Genomic DNA, 25,000 nt, shown 5'->3' on the forward strand with positions numbered 1-25,000 from the left:
AGAACCAGTCTCACCAGTAAAATACTTAAAGGCTGCAGTCTCTTGTTAAAATCTTCTGCTTCTTTATTCTGAAATGATTTATCATTGATTCTGAATGTATTAAAGGTGCCCTGCCACACAAAACCGTTTATCCATTTATTTTGTGAAACATGTTAGGTCCATATGTGTTTGTGTTATGTTATTCATGAGCTCACCCAGTTGCGCTGGGTAAAGGATGCTAATAGCCATGCTCTCATTGGCTAGTTGTTAACTGGTTAAAGTCTTCCTGCAGGCTTTCTATACCACGCTAGAATGGCTTGAAACAAGGTAACCAAGGTCCATGGTAGAACTTCAGATGAAATCCGTGTGGCGCCCTGCCACCTTTAATATTCTGCCACTATCCTACAGCGTCTGTGACTCATTGATTGTTTACTAGAATTGATTTTCCTGACACTGGGAGTTTTCTTAACCCTCATGTTGTCTTCGGGTCAAAACTTCTATATGTAACAGTTTCAGAGAAAGTAGGATCCAAGTGCAGAGACAGCAAGCAGTGGTGAGCTTGAGGATTTAATAAACAATAATCCATACAACAAAAGAGTCCTGAAGATAGCAGGCAAAATACATAAACAGGAACAGGCAGAATCCCCAAAACAGGAATCACAAAAAATACAAGGAACACCGAGACCAACGGGGTAGACTACACTCTCACAGAATACAATACAATGACCTGTGTAGAGAAATTCTAAAACGACGTGATCGTTTGACTTCTGAGGAGGAAGGAGAGGCTTGGTCCAGTTGAAAGTTAAGCAAAAGGTTTAATAAACACCACGATGAAAACAATCTAACATAGAACATGAAACACTGCCAGCAGTGGACTGCAAGACATGCTTCCCCTTGTGAGGGTCACAGACTGCAGTCCCAAAATCACCTCTGTTTCTGCATTATATTCCTGTGGAATTGTGGGTGTTTTCTTGAATAAAAAGTCTCTCAGGATAAGGACGCACCTCTGAATTTCAGGTTTACTCCAGGTCACAGACAAAGGTTGTTTATCATGGTAGTGCCGATTCTATTCACGTTTACAGAGATATGCATTTCCTTTGTTCTAATCAAGTCTGGCCCAGCAGGGAGCGGCTCCCCAAAAAGCAGAAACAATAGGTCTCCGTGTGTGGGGACAAGGAGCTTTCTACCTTTATGCTAAATGACAGACATGATCTAATTAATTCTTTAGAAGCTAGGTTTGGGTGAGCCAGTCGAATGCTAATCAGTATTGTTATTTGATTAGATGTAGCTGCAGGCTAAATAAAACCAAAAGTACATAAACAGAAGCATGGTTTTAACTTTTTATATTCAACACCTTGAGAGAAACGTCCCGCACACTGACCATTACGCAAGAAATAATTTATTTAGAAAAATACAACGTTTGGTCTCAGACCTTCATCAGGTAAATAAAAAAGTATTTACCTGATGAAGGTCTGAGACCGAAACGTTGTATTTTTCTAAATAAATTATTGCTTGCGTAATGGTCAGTGTGCGGGACTTTTCTCTCAACTTTTTGATCTGCTATTTCTGATCACATCCTACGCACCTGGCCGACAAAAGAGGAGTGCAAAACAGTTTTCTTACGTTATATTCAACAGCTGACACAAGACAAGGGCAATACAAAGACTAAATACACAGGGCAACAAGAGGTAGGTGCCACAAGGGCTGGGGAACAGGTGAAAGACAGACAATCACAGGAAAACCAAAAGACAGGAAGTGAAACAAGACAGGAAACCAGACTACCAAAATAAAACAGGAAACAGAAACATACACAACCATAACAGTACCCCAAACCCCCCCATTCTTTTACCTAAATGCCCAAAAATAACATGAATGATTCCATACATATACGTTCTTATATGAATGAATTTGAGGTGCTTTATTTCATTTTATAGAATCCATTTTCTTCCAGACAACATATGTTATTATTTGTTGCCATTAAAAATAATAAAATGTTTTTTACATTTATTTTATTTAACCTTTATTTAACCAGGTGGGCCGTTGAGAACAGGTTCTCATTTGCAACGGCGACCTGGCCAAGAAAAGCGTAGGCGTGCAGGACAACATACAGTTACACATTCAATACAGGAGTACAGAATACAAAAGACTAAATAAAGTGAAGATTAAGTAGGCGTTACATAGCCGGCGCAAAGTGAGGTAAAGTGAGTAAGTCAATGGATATGCGAAAGAGATATGGTAATAACCCAATATACATAAATAGGCAGTCTATAACACTGCTGAGATGTAGTCTAGAGCCAAACAAAAGAAAACAAGAACAGTTAGTGCGGATTATGATCTAGTTAGTGGTGTTGAATCAGTTATAACGCAATATATATGAATAGACAGTCTATAAAATGCTGAGAAGTAGTAAAGATTCAATACAGTTGGTACAAAACCGTATCCTGACTAAATCTGTTGAAGTGATAATCCATCAACAAACCTTCTTCTGATTTTAATTAGTCAAAATAATTCATAACTTACTGCTTCTTGCACTCAAAAATTTGATCTAATTTCATAAAAATGAGGTTCATTGAGCATGAATTCCAAACAAAAGTGTAAAACTAGTGGGAATAAGTTGGATGGAAGGTGGAACAGAATTGGGTGATGAGTTATGTCTTGAGCTTTACGGCGCGCTTGATGGAAGACAACACGAGGGTTAAGTTGCATCTTGCAGCAGCATTTATTAAAACCTATAATTTAATCCTTATATCTGTGACAAATGAACAATGACACAATTAATAACAACAATTAACAACAATAATACAACTCCCTTTTTATCTTCACCTCTTAATGAGACACTGGGCCTGCCTCTGAGACGTAATCAGATCCAGTCTGGGTGGAATGGGAGAAAGGCTCACTCCCAGAGTAGCCTCCAGTGTTGCTCTGAGTCTGTTTCGGCCTTTGGTCTTAGTTGTGGCCACAATGGAGAATCCTGATTCACACAGGTACGTAGTTGTGAATGGGAGAAGGAGTTTCACAGCCCTCAGTGCAAGACATGGGTACTCCTTTGAGACAGCAATTCAGAAGGAGCCCAGGTCCAGTTTGCCCCACTGCAGCTTTAAAGTGCTGTCAGTGGAAACTTCCAGAAGCTGGGATTCCAGGTGTGAGGGCAAAGCAACATCATTTGCAGTGGAATCCACTGAAAATGGGTCCAAAATCCACATGTTTCCCTCTCTGGGATCCTCAGGAAAGTAGTCACCAAATTTCTCTGCCAGTTGTGAGAGGTGCTGGGAGACTGAGTCACTGATCTTCACCTGAGGGGAGTTTTCCAAAATGTCAGACAAAAGTGGAAACATGTCCATCCTCTTTTCCTGGGCCCTCTTGGTCCACAAAGCAAGTTTCCTCTTGAAAGCTTCAACTTTGTCTGCAACACAAAATATGTTGCTGTTTCTTCCTTGAAGTGAGATGTTCAGTTGGTTCAGTAGTGAAAAAATGTCACAGAGGTAGGCAAGTTTGGCTGTGAACATTGTGTCAGCATAGTAATGTGCAAGATGAGATTTTTTCTCCGTGAGAAAAGAGAACACCTCATTCCTCAGTTCAAACAAACGATTGAGGACCAGTCCTCTTGAGAGCCATCTCACTTCACTGTGATATAGCAGCTGGACATGATCTGCTTCTATGTCCTCACAAAGCTTAGCAAAACAGCATTGTTTTTAATAAAGTTTATGGTTTTCACACTTACATCCATCACCTGGTGGAGATCTGGTGGCATCTTTTTTGCTGCAAGGCTTTCACAGTGGAGAAAACAGTGTGTCCATTTAGCTTCTGGTGCACAATCAAGTATCTGTCTAATGACACCATGATGCCTGCCAGTCATTGATGCTGTACCATCACTGCACACCCCGACACAGTTCTGCCAGTCCAGGCCGTTCTCAGTGAAGTAGTTATCCAGGCAGCGGAAACATTCCTGAGCCGTAGTTCGTGTTGGTAGCTCTCCACAAACAGTACGTCTTCGTGCAAACTACTGTCCCAGCGATAGCAAACAAAAACCAGCAGCAGTGCAGCATTCGTGACATCCGTGGACTCGTCTAATTGCAAAGAAAAATAGGGCTACTTTTTATTCTTTCTGTAAGTTGATGCTGTATGTCTGAGGCCACGTCCGCGATACGGTGACTCACCGTGTCGTTTGAGAGTGGGATGGTCAGCAGCTTTTTTGCAGCGGCCTCTCCGATTAGCTCACGGCACATATCAGCAGCGGCAGGCAGAACCAACTCCTCCGCTATGGTGAATGCTTTCTTACTCTGTGCCACACGTCTGGCTACGAGGTAGCTGGCTTTCAGTGCATATTTAGTGTTGCTTGTCAGTGACACGACAGACCTTTTCTGCATCTGCAGCCCGCTTTCCTTCCTCTTAAAATATTCCACCGGCTTTCCCACGAGCATCGGGTGCTTGGTCTCTAGATGCCGCTGTAGTTTTGAGGGCTTGAGGGCTTCGTTGGACAGCATTAGCCCACACTCCACACGCTGGGCTTTTGGCACTGCCTCTGTTCCTCCATTTACGAAACCGTATTTAATGAAGTCAAGATTGTATTTCCGCAAAAACTTTGTCTTTTGGGTGGGGGTGTCGGCAGGACGTTCGTCTTCATTTTTTCTTTTTAAAAACTTCTCCATTTTTGCTGCGAAGTAGACAGTCTTCTTCTCTGTGTATTGGCTAAACAACTGAGTGATGCATTACCGCCACCACATGGTCGAAAGCTGCACGCAGTCCCGCGGCTCTTGCGGCCCACAGGTGCAAAACTGAAAGTTTTTTGCAGCCCTCTAGGGGGCGCTGGCGGCCCAAGTTTGGTTAAGAATCACTGGCATAGACTAGCTCCTCTTCCTTCTCACAATGTACAGGTTTTTTTAATGTAACTAAATTATATTGTTACATTACATTACATTTAGCTGCTGGTTGCACGCCTCTGGAGCAACTATGGGTGTCTTGCTCAGGGACACATTGGTTGATGCTTCACAGTGGGAATTGAACCTGGATCTCCCACACCAAAGGAATGTGTCATATCCACTGTGCCATCATCACCCTCTATTGTTTACTTAAAAACCTGATAGGCTATCTCCATGACCGGTCTGTTTAACGTTGTGAGGCCCTGCCACATGGATTCTGAAGGTGCTCCATTACTAGGATTAAAATCCTCATTAATTAATGCAAGAGCACATTCCTCACGGCACTCTGTTGCTGGAGGATGGAGACATGGCATACCAGATCTAATAGCACATCACATGCCGTTAAGTGCGGATAAGACCGAGTGAATCATGGGGACACATCGCACAATGAAAGCGGATGAAAAAGGCACAGAGATGCCCAAGACGCCGTTGCGCAGATGTCAGCCACTGTCATTCCTCTGAGCAGGACCGTGGGTGCTGATAACGCTCTCGTGGAATGTGCCTGGATGCCACTCCCTTTACACTAAAAGCATGGGTGGTAACCTCACACAGCCGGTAAGACAGCCGCTGTTTCGAAAGAGCCGCATGAGTGTTTTATAGTGAAAAGAACAGCTGCTCTGCCATGCGTAAAACATAGGCCTACTGAGATAACGCACACACTGGGCAGACTCAGTGAGACGTTTACTCCACTTCTCTGTTATGAGGCAGAAAGAACAAATCTTCAAGGTAAGAAATACTCGGCCGAAAATAGTTTGTTTTGACTTTCGGCATGAATGAAGGATTTGGCTGCAAAGTAGCCACGCTCCCATCCTCTCTAGGGTTGGGTATCGTTTTGGGGTTTTTCCGATACCGGTGCTAAAACGATACTTTTAAAACGGTGCCGATGCCTGAACGGTGCCTGAACCGAAATATATATATTTATAATGTAGATAATATAAAATATTAAAAAAAGGAGCGCAAAACGACAGTCGGCGACATTAAAGAACGGCTTGTTTATTGCTAAGGCCATATGGTCAAAATGAAATGATTGATTAATAATGTAATGACAATAACTTATAACAATGACTTATTTCACCAGTAAATTGCTGGTAAACGACAAGAACAAGCACCAGATGGGAAAAGGGTATTTTACAATAACTTAAAATGCACCACGAAGTTGGCGAGTTTCAAGTGAATGGTCTGTGTTGTCTTCCGACAACGGCAGCTGCAGACCGTTACGTCCCAGTGTTGGAATCTTCTACAGCAGCGAGAGCGCACACATTCCAGCTGCGTTTGGTAGTCAGCATGTGGAATGGGCACTTCATAATGCACCGGTTGAATTGAGACAGGTCCAAAGTGGGTCTCATCCCGCCCGTCTTTTTCAGAGTGAGAAAAATAACGGGAGTAGAAAACCGTTGTTTTCCTCCCTTGGAGGGACGCGGGAAGTAGCATCCTTTGCCAGCAGCTCCACCAGCTCTGATGTCAGATCAGCTATCTCCACTTGAAATGACATGGTCGTTTCCAACACGGCGGTAAAACGAGGTGGAGGGCTGGCAAACTGGAGCGTATAGCCATTTGTGATTAGCTTTGACATCCATGCGTTCATGGCTAACAAGCTTTTCCACACTGCGCCACGCTGACTCATGACTCCCACCAGTCCGCGTAATCAACTGTGAGGTGGAGAATAACTGAGTAGGCTATCATCACACACTTGAGTGGGTGTTTGTTCCTGTTAATTCTGACACAGTGTGACTGTGGGCGTGGTGGCGAGCCTGTCTTTGTGTGTGAGGGGAACGCGTGTCTCAGTGGCCGCAAAAAAACCTCAGAAGGGACAAAAGCGGGCTGACTGAAAGGAAACAGCTTTTGGAGAAACTATGTGGCCCTTAAAAGTGCTGTTATGTTTCCAACTGTCAGCTGGAGTGAGACAAGCGTTCCCGGCGCCCCGTCACTGCCACCCCCACCGCCACCGCTGTATGCGAGTCAGCAAGTGAATTGGACCAGGTGGGTGTTGCCCACAGGGCCTTATGGCCGCGCCATCGGTCCGGTGGACCCGGAGCCGGGGCTTGGGGAGGCGCAGCTGCAGCCTGCGGGGCGCAGTCCCCTCGAGCTGACATCTTGGTGCAGCTGTTGTGGGCGAGGGCTCTCCAGGAGGTGTGTTTCCGCATCCCTTCCACTACCTACAGCTCGTGGCTGTCCAAGGTGCGGTCCAAACAACCCACCAGGGGCAATGGGACCGTCCAAGAGCACACGTCTGCTATTGGCTGGGAGTTGTGATCTGTACAGCCAGATGTAGATATAACTCCGGGGGAGAGCCAAAGGCCAATGGCGGAGACAGCAGAGCGATGTTGTTCTGTCCAGCGGCCACCTAGGCGGCACACAGGTACGCACGGTCAGTGAAGCAAGCATGGACCTGGTTCTGGGGAGATGGTGGTGTGAGCTTTCATCAGCCCAAAAAAGGGGCCTTCAGAGGCAGGATGGAGGCCAGGCTCTGCTGCAGTGGTGGGTGCCAGCCCGGCGAACGGGGTCGAGGAAAGCTGCAGAAGATGAGCTCTGGAGATAACGTTGCTTCAGCAGAGATTTGGGAGAGGAAAGATCCACAGGTTCACTTGTGTTCAGACATGTAAATATAAAACTAGCAGGGTCACATTTAACTGTCATAAACTCAAAAACAAAAAACCCAGATAGTCAGTATTAGATTCCTGTGTTTACTTTAATAATTTTGTAGAAGCATCATATACAAGATAAATTATGAAGCTGCTGTAGACATAATGTGTTTAAAGTCAGCTGAGAAACTAAAGTGAAGACTTGATTCTATTCAGCTTCAGCTTTGATCTTCTTTCTGTTTGTTAAAAACCTAATATGTATCTGTTAGAATATGAGAAACAGCTGATAACTTTATAAACATGATAACAACTTGTATTGTTGTGTAGAAATGTGTTAATAACTGCAGTACTCCATGGACACACAGGGAGGAGCTGCAACACAAAGCAGAGCACCAACATCCATAGAAATGTCCGGTTGTTGTCCTTATATACTGTCTATGGGCTGTTGTCCTGAACATACATATACATAATAAAGGCTAGATGTCTCGTCCTAAGACATCTAGCCTTTATTATGTATATCTATGGTCCTGAACACAAAAAGGTGCTAATTGTTTTTTCAATAAAGTTAAAAAAAAAAAAAAGAAAAATTGAAGACGGCGAAGTAAAGGTTTTACTTTTTTTTAATTAAGCATTAAAGAACTTACAATCATAAGCATACATCTCGCAGAGGATTACATTTAATTAATTAAAAATAAATATTTAATAGATACACACAAGAGAATTCAACGTCATAAATTCGTCATAAAGAGGCGACGTTAAGTTTGTTTACCGCCAGTTCAACATGGAGGATTCCTCCTTAACAGCCGCTCTGCTCTGCTCCGTGGTCAGCCTGACCGGGCCCCCGGTGTCCCCGGTGCCCCCGGTGTCCGGTACCGGGATGTCGGAGCTGTGGCGGCTGCAGGCGGCCGTGTTGAGGCGGGGCAGGGCCCGGGAGATGCTGCAGCGGGACCGGAGGAGGAGGCAGTATCTCCGGAGGAGGAGGGCGTTCCTGCTGTCCTCCGTCACCGCCATCCTCAGCCTCATCTCGGCCAGCAGCAGCAGACACGTCTGGGTCCGGAACCGGACCCCCGGCCACAACTTCTGGGCCCAGGCCCAGACCTTCGACCAGGACGAGTGGAAGGTCTTTACATTATTATATATTATTATATCCACTTTTATAAACATTAGGAGGCATATTTCTGTCTCTCTGCCTGCCTGTCTGTCTGAATGACAGTGTGTTCTGACCTCCTCTCTCTGTAAAGAGTCCTGAGATAGCTCCAGTTCTATAACAGACCCAGTTCTATAACAGACCCAGTTCTATAACAGACCCAGTTCTATAACAGGCCCAGTTCTATAACTGACTTGTTAACAGACCCAGTTCTATAACGTTAACAGACCCAGTTCTATAACAGGCCCAGTTCCGCGTGTCCCGGCTGACCTTTGACTACCTGCTGGATCGGATCGGCCCGGCTATCAAACGCCGGCGGACCAACTACCGCGCCCCGATCGAGCCGCGGCGCCGCCTGGCCATCACGCTGTGGTGGCTGGCCCGGTCCGGGGAGTACCGCTCCATCGCCGGCCTGTTCGGAGTGGGCATCGCCACGGTGTGTGTCATCGTCAGGCAGGTAGGGCTGCACCGTGTCGACAGAATGTGATTGTTGGGGTATAGATATTAATTTTGATATTTTTAAACATCAAATTACTAAAAGTTACAAACACATCAAAATAGATTCATAACAAATACAACAAGTTTTCTTACAACACAAGGTTTATTTCAACTGATGGTCATATTGGACTGACACACACACACACACTCACACACACTCACACACACACACTCACACACACACACACACACACACACACACACACACTCTCACACACACACACACACTCACACACACACTCACACACACACACACACACACACACACACACACACACACACACACACACACAGACACACACACTCACGCACACACACACACACACACACACACACACACACACACACACACACACACACACACACACACACACACACTCACACACACACTCACACACTCACGCACACACACACACACACACAGACACACACACACCCAGTGTAGTTTACCCCCATGTGTACCTCTTCTCCTGTCCCATCCCTCCCGTGTCATCGTGTATCAGGTGACCTCGGCCATCGTGGAGCGGCTGTACCGCCGCGTGGTGTCTCTGCCGAGCGGCCGGCGGCTGGACGCCACCATGGCGGCCTTCAGGGACCGCTGCTACCCGCAGTGCGCCGGTGCCATCGGCAGCACTCACATCCCCATCGCCCCCCCCAGAGACAACCCGGACCACTACGTCAACCGGCGGGGCTGGCACTCAGTGGTGCTGCAGGCCGTGGTCGACCACAACATCTGGTAACATCTGGTAACATCTGGTAACATCTGGCCATTATTTAGAGATAGATTTAGATCACAATGAGAGCTCCACCTTCAAATCTAAATCTGGAGCATGAACAATGCTTTCATGATTTAAATGTGTGTTCTTTTTACAAATTTTAAAACCTTCTGAAATGGGACATAAAACACGAACACGTGAAAAAGCTTAACGTGGTTTAATGTACCTAAACAATGATCAATCATCACCAAATCTCTCTCTCATATTGCTCCTCATAACCACTGAAAACTGCCAAACATCGAACCCAAAGTCCCATTATTATAGTTGTTATCTGACATTAAGGGTTTGTGCTTCATTAGAGTCTATGTAAGGAGAAAACTTAAAGCAGAAACCCTTAATGTCAGATAACACCCATAATAACTGGACTTTTGGTAACATTTTGGTAATCATTAATCATTGTTTAGGTACATTAAACCACGTTAAGCCTTTTCCTCACCATAGGCGCCAATGAAGAACACGTTAACGTGAGATAACTTCTAGAATCGTTGCATTTCGGTTTAGTTTTTTTGACAGGCTTAAGTGTTCATGACAAGATATGGCCATGAGATATTTGGTGATGATTGATCGTTGTTTTCCAACCTTAAGCCATGTTAAGCTTTTTCACGTTAAGCGTTTTAGAATGTCCCTTCTGAAATAACTAACTCGCTGCTCTCCTCTCAGAGATATATATAATACCTGCAGGTGATTTTAGGCGCCGACATCAGGTGAAGGTGTGTTTTTGTTCCCTAACAGTTTCACGGACGTGTACGCTGGCTGGCCCGGCGGGACCAGCAGCGCCGCGGTGCTGTCCAGCTCAGACCTGTACCTGAAGGCAGAGGACCGGCCGGACGGTTACCTGTTCCCTCGACAGGTGAGTCCTACACCCTTTATACCTGTTCCCCCTGACAGGTGAGTCCTACACCCTTTATACCTGTTCCCCCTGACAGGTGAGTCCTACACCCTTTATACCTGTTCCCCTGACAGGTGAGTCCTTCACCCTTTATACCTGTTCCCCCTGACAGGTGAGTCCTACACCCTTTATACCTGTTCCTCTGACAGGTGAGTCCTTCACCCTTTATACCTGTTCCTCTGACAGGTGAGTCCTACACCCTTTGTACAGTTTTTCAACACTTTTTGGGCACTTCTGAAGCTATTATGGCACGTTTTACAGTTTTTTAAAAGCTTTTTGACACTTTCTTTTAAAGATGCCGTGCCACACAAAACCGTTTTTCCTTGTATTTTTTGAAATAAGTTATGTCCATATGTGTTTGTGTTATGTCGTGAATGTGAAAATGAACTGCTACCTCCTCTGTCAGCTCTAGCCACTCAACAGAAATAAGAGGAGAAATCAGGCCAATTATTGCCAGGCTCTCATTGGCTAGCTGTTAGCCAATCAGAGTCAAGCAGCTCGTTGAATATTAATAAATAGATAGATAGATAGATAGATAGATAGATAGCACTTTATTGTCCGTGTACACGGAAATTTGTCTTGCAATACAAGCTCCAACAATCACAACACAACCTAAAAACAAGAGCTAAGAACATAGATGCATCAATAAAACATAAATAGATACTTAATTAATATGAGGGGGGGGTCTGTCCCTTAAATATTCATAAATATATAGATAAAAGTAAAATACATAAAAGTAAAAATTGGGGGGAACTATCACTTCTTTGCCCTCCTGTGATGATTCAGCAAAGATATTGACAGAGGAACAAATGACTGTTTGTTTGTATTTGTTCTTTCTGCAGTCTGGGACCCTATAGCGCCTCCCAGAGGGCAGGAGTTGGTACTCAGTCTGGGACCCTATAGCGCCTCCCAGAGGGCAGGAGTTGGTACTCAGTCTGGGACCCTATAGCGCCTCCCAGAGGGCAGGAGTTGGTACTCAGTCTGGGACCCTATAGCGCCTCCCAGACGGCAGGAGTTGGTACTCAGTCTGGGACCCTATAGCGTCTCCCGGAGGGCAGGAGTTGGTACTCAGTCTGGGACCCTATAGCGCCTCCCAGAGGGCAGGAGTTGGTACTCAGTCTGGGACTCTATAGCGCCTCCCAGAGGGCAGGAGTTGATACTCAGTCTGGGACTCTATAGCGCCTCCCAGAGGGCAGGAGTTGGTACTCAGTCTGGGACCCTATAGCGTCTCCCAGAGGGCAGGAGTTGGTACTCAGTCTGGGACCCTATAGCGCCTCCCAGAGGGCAGGAGTTGGTACTCAGTCTGGGACCCTATAGCGTCTCCCGGAGGGCAGGAGTTGATACTCCCCATGCAACACATGGGAAGAGTCCTGGGAGATTTTGTCAGCCAGTCTGACGGTGTGCAGTACGTGGCTTTCAGTGACGCGTTCTCCACTGAACGTCCCACCAATTTGGAACAAATCCTCAGGAGCCGTAGAATCCTGGCCTTCAGATGAACTGAGAGGCCCCCAAACCACCCTGCGCCTCCATACTGCAGGATGCTATGGATTGTTGACACAAAGAAAAGAAACAGGATTTCGCTGCTCGCTCCGAATGACCTAAGTCTCCTTAAAAAGTAGATTCTCTGCTGTACTTTGCTGCAGATATAGTATACATGATAGGTCCAGGAAAGGTCACTGTCCACGTGCACTCCAAGCTATTTGAAGGATGAATTTTGTTTTATGGTTTGATTGTGAATGGTTATTGGTGTAATGTGGCAGTCATGAGAGGTGCCAAAGATAATCTCCTCAGTCTTCTGTGTATTGAGGATGAGGGCATTTAAATCACACCACTTTGCCAGATTATTCACTGTTTCCACATAGAGGTCAGCCCCCTCCCCCTCCTTCATCAGAGCTACCAGTGCAGTATCATCGGAGAATTTGATGATATGGTGGTTGGGTGCAGAGGTAACACAGTCGTTGGTATAGAGTGTGTAGAGCTAGTAGTAGCTAGTAGCTAGTAGTGCAGGCTTTCTAACCACGCTAGAATGGCTTGAAACAAGGTAACCAAGGTTACAGAGTCCATGGTAGAACTTCAGACATCACCACAAAGTCATGAAATACGTGTGGAAGTGCACCTTTAATTTTTTAAGTTTGTGTGTTTTATTTGTTATTTGTGTTTTCCCCTGATGTGATGTCAGTGTGTTTGTGTGTGATCCTCTGAATGTAAACTTTCTCTTCCAGAAATCCATCGTGTGTGACGGCGTGGAGATCCCCGTGCACCTGATCGGCGACGCGTCCTTCCCTCTGAAGCCGTGGCTGATGAAGAGCTACCGCCCGGAGCAGCAGCTGTCCGCCGAGCGCCGTCGTTTCTCCTCCAGCCTGGCGTCGGCCCGCTCCGTGGTCCACGCCGCCTTCACGCGTCTCCGAGGACGCTGGCGCTGCCTGCTGAAGAAGAGCGACATCGACGTCTCCGCGATGCCGCGCGTGGTGGCGGCATGCTGCGTGCTGCACAACATCTGCGAGAGCCGCGGAGACGCCTTCCTCCCCGAGTGGAACGCCGAAATCTGTCCTCCGGCAAACGGCGTGAGACAGCCGGACGCCGAAACGTACGCCGAAGACACATACTGCACCGCCGAGGTCATCAGAGACACGGTCGCTTACAACATGCTGACTATACTGCAGTACTAATACTCAACATGCTGACTATACTGCAGTACTGATACTATACTGCAGTACTGAGTACAAGCTGACTATACTGCAGTACTAATACTCAACATGCTGACTATACTGCAGTACTGATACTATACTGCAGTACTGAGTACATGCTGACTATACTGCAGTACTAATACTCAGCATGCTGACTATACTGCAGTACTGATACTATACTGCAGTACTGAGTACATGCTGACTATACTGCAGTACTAATACTCAACATGCTGACTATACTGCAGTACTGATACTATACTGCAGTACTGAGTACATGCTGACTATACTGCAGTACTAATACTCAGCATGCTGACTATACTGCAGTACTGATACTATACTGCAGTACTGAGTACATGCTGACTATACTGCAGTACTAATACTCAACATGCTGACTATACTGCAGTACTGATACTATACTGCAGTACTGATACACAACATGCTGACTATACTGCAGTACTAATACTCAACATGCTGACTATACTGCAGTACTGATACTATACTGCAGTACTGAGTACATGCTGACTATACTGCAGTACTAATACTCAACATGCTGACTATACTGCAGTACTGATACTATACTGCAGTACTGATACACAACATGCTGACTATACTGCAGTACTAATACTCAACATGCTGACTATACTGCAGTACTGATACTATACTGCAGTACTGATACTCAACATGCTGACTATACTGCAGTACTGAGTACATGCTGACTATACTGCAGTACTGAGTCTAACAGACTTTATTAATTCCTGCGGGATTTTAATGTTTTTATTGACAAAAGAGGAAAAGGACAGACAGCCTTCTAACTGTCCCAACAGCAGGCTGAATAACTTTATTAACATGCTGATTAATAACAGGACAGAGAGCCCTGAGTGAAGACTGAGAGAATAACTTTATTAACATGCTGATTAATAACAGGACAGAGAGCCCTGAGTGAAGACTGAGAGAATAACTTTATTAACATGCTGATTAATAACAGGACAGAGAGCCCTGAGTGAAGACTGAGAGAATAACTTTATTAACATGCTGATTAATAATCCCTGATGTTAAGATGTTAACATGAAGAGATGAAACCACCAGCCTGGTGAGCCCGTCCTGATCTGATCTGGCGAGCTCCAGTTTCCCCTCCCAGATCAGTCTGGCATCTTGAGACAGAGACAATCTGGAGCCGTTCGCCAAACAACCGACCAATCAGCGTTGGTTTTGAAGCGGATTTAGGTGACGATAGACAGATGGTTTATCCAATCAGCTAACCAGTATTTTCAGACAGCGGTAGCCCTAATTCTGTTAGCTGCTCGCTAATGCTTTTTTCTCTTGGACCCTTCTTTTGGAATATGGACCAGGAACCTGAAGTGGTGCCTTTTATTCCTAAATTCTCGTTACACAAACGGCAAATATCCTTTACCGACATGCTGCTTGCTGGCTGAGCTAACGAGCTATACTTTGCCTGCAGCAGCAGGGGTAGCCTGGCTGTGATATTACGAATCCTACTATGGCCACGCCAAGACCCGCCCTTCAATAGCATTCACACACTACTATTGGCCAGGCGTCCATGCTTACATGGACAGGTCCTATCCCCTGACCAATCCCCTAAAATTGCGTTTTAACCCAAACCTAACCTTAACCACTCGAGGTCAAATGTAGAGTTTAGATTCTCGGCCCGAGCCCGACCGGACCTCGGGTCGGGCTCGGGCCGTTATTTTCCGCCACATCCTCGGTCCGGCCCAGGCCCGGGCCGGACCGCGCCTGGGCCGGACCCTTGATCAAGGAATTTTTTTTTTTTTTTTTTTATCCATTACCTTATTATCCTATTTGGGTGGGGAGAAAGCTATGCCATAATCAGAAATATTATAAATATATATATAGGTTATATAAAAGTAACAAATGTGTACAAAAGTTAGGCTGCAGTTACTAAATGCAGCACTTCATGCGCGGAGTCTCCTCCTCTCACACGCATCACACCGGGAGCTGGAAGATGTAAAGAACAAAAGAAAAACAGGAGAATTAACTTTGAGCGAGTGTGGAGGAAAGTCGGAGGTATGGAAGCAGTTTAAACAAGTCGTGGGCAGTGACAACAATATGTTGTTCATCATTGTTTCTTTTTTTTACGTTTCTTCATTCAGATCCATTTGTGATCCGTTCCATTCTGAACTAACAGCAGTTTACAGCTTCGTCCTTGTTGTATTATTCTAAACAGATTTCTGTAGTTCAAACAACTCTGAATTGTAGTTGAGAACGTCAGTTATAACGGCCCACGTATTAAAAAATTGTCGGGTTTAAATCGGGCTCGGGCTCATAATTACAGTTAATGTGTCGGGCCGGGCCGGGCTCGGACACAACGTGCTCGGGCAGGTTTGGGCTTGATTTTTTGGGCCGATCTAAGCTCTAGTCAAATGCCTAACCCCAACCAATCGAGCTGCTTTGTAGGGCGGGTCTTGGCGTGGCCATAGTGGGATTCGTAATTTTGCAGCCTGGCTTGTGGTTGTATTTTCATACGCTTCGTTGATCTGATTGGTTGATTTGGCCCGTCCATCACCAACATAGGTGGTGACAGACAGATGGTTTATCCAATCAGCTAACCAGGATTTTCGCCCCTTCCCAAAAGTTCTCCAACAGAAAGTTCCCAGATGGATACGCCGAGCAAATGAGAAGCAATCCATCTGGAGTCAGGTTAATAAACTGCTGCTAACAGTTGAAAGCATCGATAATATAAATCCAATCATGTGATTGATTCTCTCTATGTCCCAGAGCTCCTCATCTGTTGATAGTGGGTTAGTTTTGTAAATAATCATCTTCTGTAGTTGAACACTGATATAAAAACTACTTTTAGTATATTTTGTGATAAAACTTGTGTACTCGTGAAGAGTTGTTGATGTTGGACTTTTCCCGAGTCAGGATTCAACGCTGGCGCGGGGAACGTAAAACGCCGCGTCATCGTTCATCTTCATCGTCTCATAAATGACGTCATCGTTAGAAAATGTTTGTTGAATGATGTCATGATAATGTGCCGTTAGCCAATCAGGAACTGAGTTACTGCTCGACCCTTTTTACCTTTTTTTTCCCGACATTTTAAGCTTTAAGCGTCTTTTTATTTTTAAGTTTGACTTTTTATTTATTTATTTTCAACACTTTTTTTCTGATTTGTTTGTTGGGGCCACTTTGGGCAAATGAAAAAAATCTCCTTTCTGGAAGTCAGTGTGAAAACCCGTTACCATTGAACGGTGTTCAGCGTGTAATGTGAGCGCCTGCCGAGGTTAACTTCTAGCGGAGTATAATTGTCACAGTGAGCTCTTGTTCCAGGTTCTCTGTCGTCCTATCAGAGCGGAGCTGCTCCAACACGTCTGACACAAAACCACTCAATGAGAATCCTACACATCAAACATAACGCGCACAAGTTCAACTTTAGGAATAAAGTAGAATATAATAACATAACTGGCAGAGTGGCGTACAGCAGAGATACAGTAAAGACAGTGAAATATAGACAGGATGAGGTAAACATATATATATATATATAGAATAGATCTTTGTCATTGTTTTCAACAACAAACAGTTTAGAGGCTCTCTTAGACAGATTAAATCACAGACAGAAATATTAAATCAAATAGTAAAATATAACAATCAAGATAAATAAACACGATGAGGTGACACATAATACATAATGTTATTACATTTCCAGTGTTTGGGGTCACACACACACACACACACACACAGAGATACACACAGAAAAACACACACAGATACACACAGAAATACACACACACAGATGCACACAGACAGACACACACGCAGATACACACAGAAATATACACACACACAGATACACACTTGAGTCGTGTAAAAACAGGTAGTAATATATTATCCATTTCTGAAGTAAAAGGTCTCAGTACTTCCTCCTGTGTTACATCATGCAGATTTAATGCAGAAATGTACGTTGGTTTCTGTTGAATAAGATTATTTGTGGTCACATGTTAATATCTGCTGCACACAATGTTTACACCTTTTATATTAAACCTTTTTTAAATCAGAATCAGAAAAGGTTTTATTGCCACAATAAGTTGCATTAATGTAGTTTTTCTTGGTGAAAGGTGAATAAACAAACAAATATAACATGACATATACAAACAAATAACTGGTTCATGAGGGAAATGATGCGTTTGACAATTTCTGAAGAAGCTTTTACATTTCATTTGACATTTTTGACACTTTAAGCGCGAGGTGTTTTTCTAAAGCTTTCAAAATTTTGGACACTTTTTGAAGTTTTTCGACAGAAATGAGTATTTGTTATCAGAGCCGAAGACTGAATACACAACTTAAAATGATCATGAAGCTGTATCAAAGACGTTTAAACAATCGTACGTTTAAAAAAAAAATCACAATTTAAAGACGTTTAACCCTTTTTTTTCGTTCGGTCGTCGTGACAACCGAACTGCCGTGTCTCTGCTATGAAAACTAAAACAACAGAAAAACGTCATATTTCGACGGAAATCAATAGTATTAACAGAGCCGAAGACTAAATTCTAAACGTTAAAGCAGTACATAGCTGTATCAAACAGGTTTTAATCATCGTAGGTTTTAAAAAACACGATTTAAAGACGAGTTAACTCTTTTTCGGACAGGACGTCGTGACAACAAACTGCCGTGTCTCTGAAAACAAGCAACCGGAAGTTGTAGTATTGTTCTATTTTGATTGACAGGTCGACCCACCCATCTATGCTCATCTACGCACGTTTAGTGGGCGGAGGCAAGCTACGCTGCTGTTGGTATTCTCTACGTAAAGGTACGTACAGAAATGACGTTTCACCTTGTGTCTCGCGACTCCTGTACGTCCGTTGCGTTGTAGCTGTCAGAGGACATTTAAATGGCCACAGCACGGATCCGTTTACCTCACAGCACCGTAATAACGCCGTTACGGTGATATTTAGGCAAACAGCTGCGTGAACACCGTCTGTGGTTATTATCGGTGTTGCTCTCTTTGATATAAGTCCATATTTTAACCGTTGAATTTGTTCAGAAAGCCACAAAGTGAAGAAATGAGCGACGAGGAGGAGTTTCTGCAGAGAGCTCGAGCCGGGTTTGAGGATCTGTGTCGGGCTTTAAACATGGACGAAGAGGCGGGAAACGAGGCCTGGAAGACCTACGAAAACACCCGCAGGAACTTCACTTTAGAGGTAAACATTCACATTCATCTTTTATATCTTTATTATATCTGTTTGTGTTGTTTCTGCCGCTCCGTGTTCACCGTAACGTTACAGGGGCGGAGCCAGACGGTGTAAACATCCGGGGCCCTAACCTAGGCGTGTGTGTGTGTGTGTGTGTGTGTGTGTGTGTGTGTGTGTGCGCGCGTGTGTGTGTGTGTATATCTGTGTATCTGTGTGTGTATATGTGTCTGTGTGTGTGTATATCTGTGTATCTGTGTGTATATGTGTATATGTGTATGTGTGTGTCTGTGTGTGTGTGTATATCTGTGTATCTGTGTGTGTATATCTGTGTATCTGTGTGTATGTGTGTGTATGTGTGTGTGTGTGTGTGTGTGTGTGTGTAATGTAACTTTTTGTTTTTCTGGGTCAAAATTTAAACCGTTTTTCCTTGGGTCAGAGGAAGGTTAAATAAAAACCTGACAGTTGTTCCATCCTAATTTCAGTTTTTTGTCTTTTTGTTTCTCCTGACGTTTTGACCCAGAGAACAGACAGTTTGTATTTCTTTAAACCGATCTCAGCCGTCTCAAGGCGCTGGTCGAGCCAGAGTCCTTCATCCTGACTCCACGTATTTAGCATTTAGCATTTAGCTCTACTTTTGGCTGGGCCTCGGTTTTAGTTTTCAGAGCCAAAGCTCTTTGTGAAGGATGCAGCCGCTCCTCTCTGTCGGCAGATACGTTAGGTGTTACGGAGGGTTGGAGGTTACACGGGGAGGGGAATAACATTCAGCTCATCAGACCTTTCCTAAAGATTAAGATGAGATAGACTTCATTAATCCCACGCTGGGGAAATTCCTGTGCTACACAGGCCTGTATTAAGACAACGTGGTGCCCCTGGGCACTATTCCTCAAAGCCCCCCACCACCCCCTCACCCACTACCCCCTTTAGAGAGGAGACACACCAGCCCCATAATCGGCCGTCTGGCGAGGTCGGTGACTCGAGTCTGTTCGGTGTGTTCGTGCCGTCGTCCGTTGGAGGAGCTGTCGGCCTTCATTTGGGCCGACCTGACATGTTCAGTCAGAGACAGGGCAGTCGGAGACAGGACAGTCGGAGACAGGGCAGTCGGAGACAGGGCAGTCGGAGACAGGACAGTCGGAGACAGGACAGTCGGAGACAGGGCAGTCGGAGACAGGGCAGTCGGAGACAGGACAGTCGGAGACAGGACAGTCGGAGACAGGGCAGTCGGAGACAGGACAGTCAGAGACAGGACAGTCAGAGACAGGACAGTCGGGACTCACCAGGAAATGGGGAGCGGATGAGTCTCTCAAAATCTGAGTAAAATCTTTTAAACTGACCTTTGTTGATCTGAAATGAAGACAGATTCAGCAACTGCACGGCCTATTTCTCTCTTCAAATGTTTTCAGAAACACGTTTCGGTGAACTATTTTAGTCCAATATGAGATCGTATTCTGAACGAGCCGCCATGACAGTCTGGCTGTGAATTTCTGGAGAAACCAGACCCACGTGACGCGTTCGTCCAATCAGCTGCTGGTTTTCATTTTCTGGGAAATAATCAGACTGTTAATGGAAACAGTACAGAGCAGCGCCGCCTGCTGCTATGGAGACGTATTACGTTTCATGCATGTGCAGAGCGTACGCTCAAGTCAGCGTCTCCTCAGTGTGTTCTGAGGAACTTTCTGGACCTCGGGGACCCGACTGATCAGTCCGACTGACTTTACTGCTGACGGTCGGCCGTCTGGTTGGTGGGTCAGGGCCCTTACTCGTGCTGTCCTCCTGGAATATCAGACATAATCAAGGGGATTTCTCAAATGTAATTTACTAACTTATCCAACTACATACTTGTAGAGCATATGAGCAGTGAGCACTATACTCAAATGTCTCAATTCAAAATGTCTATCAATTCAAAAAGCCAAAATCAGTACTATATATATTGCAGCATTGTGGGTCGGTCAAATATGTATTTTTCTGACTTTATTTCACGGGCCCTGAAAACAACTCCTCTGATTGGTCAAAAACTTTCAAAAGCATCAAGGGAAAGCTAAAACTGCTTTAGCATCACAGCTAACGACAATAATAGGACCGAAAATGAATAAGATATGGACAAAAGACTACCAATATTAGATCTAAGAATATGGATTTATTGCACAAAGTCCTCTGAAAGAAATATGAGTTGTAGGAGAAGAAGGGCAGACTGTGGACCGGTCTCTTACACTTCTCTGCTTACTGAACAAACTCACGAAGAGCACCAGCCGTGCTGGGTGCCTGGAAAACACGGAGAAGGGTTGGGCACAACCAAGTCTCACCCAGAGGTGGGGGGGTTTGTGTGAAAAATGTTTTTCTTTGCTTGTCAATTCCATTGAATCAGGAAAGCCAACCACTTATCATTTTTTATAACAGTTAATATTTTACATTCATCATTATGATAACATTTTTGGGGGGGTTAAAGGAACACGCCGACTTATTAGGACTTCAGCTTATTCACCGTAACCCCCAGAGTTAGATAAGTCCATACATACCCTTCTCATCTCTGTGCGTGCTGTAACGCTGTCTGACGGCTCCACCGGTAGCTTAGCTTAGCACAGAACCTGCAGGTACATGTTGGCGTTATTAAGTCACGTATTGGGAGCAGTAGGATTACTGGAACCATTCACCTGCAGGTTCTGTGCTGGCCTGATGCCGCTGGAACCGTCAGACAGCGTTACAACACACACAGAGATGAGAAGGGTATGTATGGACTTATCTAACTCTGGGGGATACGGTGAATAAGCTGAAGTCCCAATAAGTCGGCGTGTTCCTTTAATACTGGCCACTTTTGATTATTGTTAACCCCCCCCCCATCCCCCAAATGATACATGTGTGTGTACCTGTGGACCAACTCAACTCTGACAGATTGGGGAGGGGAGTGATAGTGGTCATGTAATATTGATTTATTTATAATGTATTATTATTAATGTTGTGAAATTAGTGTTCATAAACGAGTAATGTGTGGTCTTTCAACAATTTCAAGTAAATAATATAACAATTTACGGAAAATATTGTTAAAGCTTGTGTCATGTGATGCCATTAGCCAGCAGTGCTACATTATGATGTTGTATTAGCCAGCAGTGCTACATTATGATGTTGTATTAGCCAGCAGTGCTACATTATGATGTTGTATTAGCTAGCAGTGCTACATTATGATGTTGTATTAGCTAGCAGTGCTACATTATGATGTTGTATTAGCTAGCAGTGCTACATCATGATGTTGTATTAGCTAGCAGTGCTACATTATGATGTTGCATTAAATCAGGGGTCACCAACACGGTGCCCGTGGGCACCAGGTAGCCCCCAAGGACCACATGAGGAGCCCTCAGGCCTGTTCTAAAAATGAAAATTGAATATTGACATTATCTGTTTCCCACCTTGTTAAGTCATTGTTGATAATTATTGTGAGAAATCATTAACGTGATCAGTGTCTTCACATAGATGAGTATCATTAATCATTAATAATCATATATAACTAAAGGTAAACTGAGCAAATCAGTTATTTCAGAAGAGTGCATCAAACTGGTAGCCCTTCATATGACTCAGTACCCATGAAGCAGCTCTCAGTTTCTAAAAGGTTGGTGACCCCTGCACTAAAGAGTGTGACTGCTGCTGGGATGAAGGAGCTGCGGCAGCACTGAGGGTGCAGCAGTCTGCTGCTGAAAAAGCTGCTCAGGATTGTTCACGAGTTTTCGAGTCCGAGTTAAATCTGAAGTCAGTGTGTGTGACCCGAGTCCGAGTCTATAACTCGGGTTTCCGTCTCTGGTACTTTTGTCCACAGCAATCCCACCAATCGGTCCCAAACGTCCCAGTTAGAGTTAGAGAGTTAGAGAGGAAATGCCCTAAACTTATTCTTTGTAAGTCTTTACAGGTAGTTAGCTTGAAGTTTTTGTGAAACTAAAACTAACTTCACCTGCCTCTCCGTGTAACACACTTCTCTTCTCTCTCTTCCTCACACTCTGACTCATCTCTCTTCGACCCCCCCCCCCACACACACACACACACACACACACTCTCATGTTGCAGGGCAGCGAGCGCCATTGGCTGGCCTGTGCTCTGTACGTGGCCTGCAGGTCCTCGGTGCCGACGGTGGGGAAAGGCACCGCCGATGGGAACTACGTCTCCCTCACCAGGATCCTACGCTGCTCCGAGATGAGGTAATGCACCCATAATGCACCTGTCTGTGACTCAGAGACACACTCACACACACACACACACACACACACACACACACACACACACACACACACACACACACACACACACACAGAGACACACACACACAGACACAGACACAGACACACACACTCACACACACACTCACACTCACACACACACACACACACACACACACACACACACACACACACACACAGAGACAGACACAGACAGACACAGACACACACACACACACACACACACACACACACTTTTTTAGTTTTTGTTTTCAACTTTTGTTGTAATGGTAGTGGTGTGTTTGCAGCCTCAGATATAGAAACGTCTGCCGGTGTTCTCGGTGTAACCGTCCCGTGTTTCCTCAGCCTGATTGAGTTTTTCAACAAGATGAAGAAGTGGCAGGACATGGCCAACCTGCCTCCGGCGTTCCGGCAGAGCACCGACAAGCTGGAGAGGAACTTCACCGTGTCAGCCGTCATCTTTAAGAAGTACGTCCCCATCTTCAGAGCCATCTTCAGGCCGCCGTCAGAGGAGCCGCCGCGGGCACACCGCAGCCGCAAACAGAGGTGGGGAGACACACACACAGACACACACACACACACACACACACACACACACACACAGAGACACACAGAGGTGGGACGGTTCACTACTCTGGAGACACACACAGAGACACACACACACACACACAGACAGACACAGAGACACACACACACACACACACACAGACAGACACAGAGACACACACACACACACACACAGAGGTGGGACGGTTCACTACTCTGGAGACACACAAACACACACACACACACACACACAGAGACACACACACACAGACACACACACACACACACACACACACACAGACACAACACACACACACACACACACACACACACACAGAGGTGGGACGGTTCACTACTCTGGAGACACACAGAGACACACACACAGATACACACACACACACAGAGACAGCAAAACAGACAGACACACACACACACACACACACACACACACACAGACACACACACACACACACAGAGACTCATCAGATCTGATTGTATTCCACTCTGTTCTTCTTTCTCCAGACGCCATCCCTGCACCGTGACCGAGGTCTTCAACTTCTGCTGGGTTTTATTCGTCCACGCTAAAGGTATCCTCTCTGGTTTTATTCGTCCATGCTAAAGGTATCCTCTCTGGTTTTATTCGTCCACGCTAAAGGTAACCTCTCTGGTTTTATTCGTCCATGCTAAAGGTATCCTCTCTGGTTTTATTCGTCCACGCTAAAGGTATCCTCTCTGGTTTTATTCGTCCACGCTAAAGGTATCCTCTCTGGTTTTATTCAAGCACGCTAAAGGTATCCTCTCTGGTTTTATTCGTCCATGCTAAAGGTATCCTCTCTGGTTTTATTCGTCCACGCTAAAGGTAACCTCTCTGGTTTTATTCGTCCACGCTAAAGGTAACCTCTCTGGTTTTATTCGTCCATGCTAAAGGTAACCTCTCTGGTTTTATTCGTCCACGCTAAAGGTAACCTCTCTGGTTTTATTCGTCCATGCTAAAGGTATCCTCTCTGGTTTTATTCGTCCACGCTAAAGGTATCCTCTCTGGTTTTATTCGTCCACGCTAAAGGTATCCTCTCTGGTTTTATTCGTCCACGCTAAAGGTAACCTCTCTGGTTTTATTCGTCCACGCTAAAGGTAACCTCTCTGGTTTTATTCGTCCATGCTAAAGGTATCCTCTCTGGTTTTATTCGTCCACGCTAAAGGTATCCTCTCTGGTTTTATTCGTCCACGCTAAAGGTATCCTCTCTGGTTTTATTCAAGCACGCTAAAGGTATCCTCTCTGGTTTTATTCGTCCACGCTAAAGGTAACCTCTCTGGTTTTATTCGTCCACGCTAAAGGTATCCTCTCTGGTTTTATTCGTCCACGCTAAAGGTATCCTCTCTGGTTTTATTCAAGCACGCTAAAGGTAACCTCTCTGGTTTTATTCGTCCACGCTAAAGGTAACCTCTCTGGTTTTATTCGTCCATGCTAAAGGTAACCTCTCTGGTTACACCCACAGAGCTCCTGAAGCCTAAAATACTTTAACTACATTTTCCTGATGATACTTACAGACACTTAATTCAGCAACATTTTCACTGCAGAGAAGAAGTGTAAGAAC

At 45.0% G+C, this 25,000-nt stretch overlaps 3 protein-coding genes across 9 annotated transcripts in view; all 3 read left to right on the forward strand.

The window, feature by feature from the left end:
• Window positions 1-51, forward strand: part of LOC116055810 (cystatin-A1-like) — a 30,779-nt gene extending 30,728 nt beyond the window's left edge. For both annotated transcript variants that reach the window (XM_036003512.1, XM_031307855.2), the window contains exon 3: window positions 1-51. This exon is cut by the window's left edge and continues 137 nt beyond it. The gene's annotated coding sequence lies outside the window, so the exon portion shown is untranslated.
• Window positions 1-14,487, forward strand: part of LOC116055791 (protein ALP1-like) — a 23,235-nt gene extending 8,748 nt beyond the window's left edge. Inside the window, exons 1-6 of one of the 2 annotated variants that reach the window (XR_004897921.1) lie at window positions 8,179-8,600; window positions 8,872-9,084; window positions 9,629-9,861; window positions 10,634-10,751; window positions 13,013-13,510; window positions 13,552-14,487. Coding sequence is in view for 1 of the 2 variants with exons in the window: in XM_036003490.1 (XP_035859383.1) it covers window positions 13,013-13,435; window positions 13,468-13,491 (447 nt within the window). In the remaining variant the exon portion in view is untranslated. Of the gene's footprint in view, window positions 1-8,178; window positions 8,601-8,871; window positions 9,085-9,628; window positions 9,862-10,633; window positions 10,752-13,012; window positions 13,511-13,551 lie in introns of those variants that run through there. The other variant, XM_036003490.1, reaches the window with a different exon arrangement.
• Window positions 14,488-17,842: 3,355 nt separating this feature from the next.
• rbl2 (retinoblastoma-like 2 (p130)) overlaps window positions 17,843-25,000 on the forward strand; it is a 28,695-nt gene continuing 21,537 nt past the window's right edge. For 2 of the 5 annotated variants that reach the window (XM_036003477.1, XM_036003476.1), the window contains exons 1-4: window positions 17,843-18,651; window positions 22,690-22,820; window positions 23,205-23,405; window positions 23,928-23,992. In XM_036003477.1, coding sequence (XP_035859370.1) covers window positions 18,514-18,651; window positions 22,690-22,820; window positions 23,205-23,405; window positions 23,928-23,992 — 535 coding nt within the window. In that variant the 5' untranslated portion in view covers window positions 17,843-18,513. Of the gene's footprint in view, window positions 18,652-22,689; window positions 22,821-23,204; window positions 23,406-23,927; window positions 23,993-24,701; window positions 24,707-24,746; window positions 24,775-25,000 lie in introns of those variants that run through there. The other 3 variants (XM_036003475.1, XM_036003479.1, XM_036003478.1) reach the window with 3 other exon arrangements.

This window comes from Sander lucioperca, chromosome 7 (genome assembly GCF_008315115.2).
Source record: "Sander lucioperca isolate FBNREF2018 chromosome 7, SLUC_FBN_1.2, whole genome shotgun sequence".
NCBI lineage: Eukaryota > Metazoa > Chordata > Actinopteri > Perciformes > Percidae > Sander > Sander lucioperca.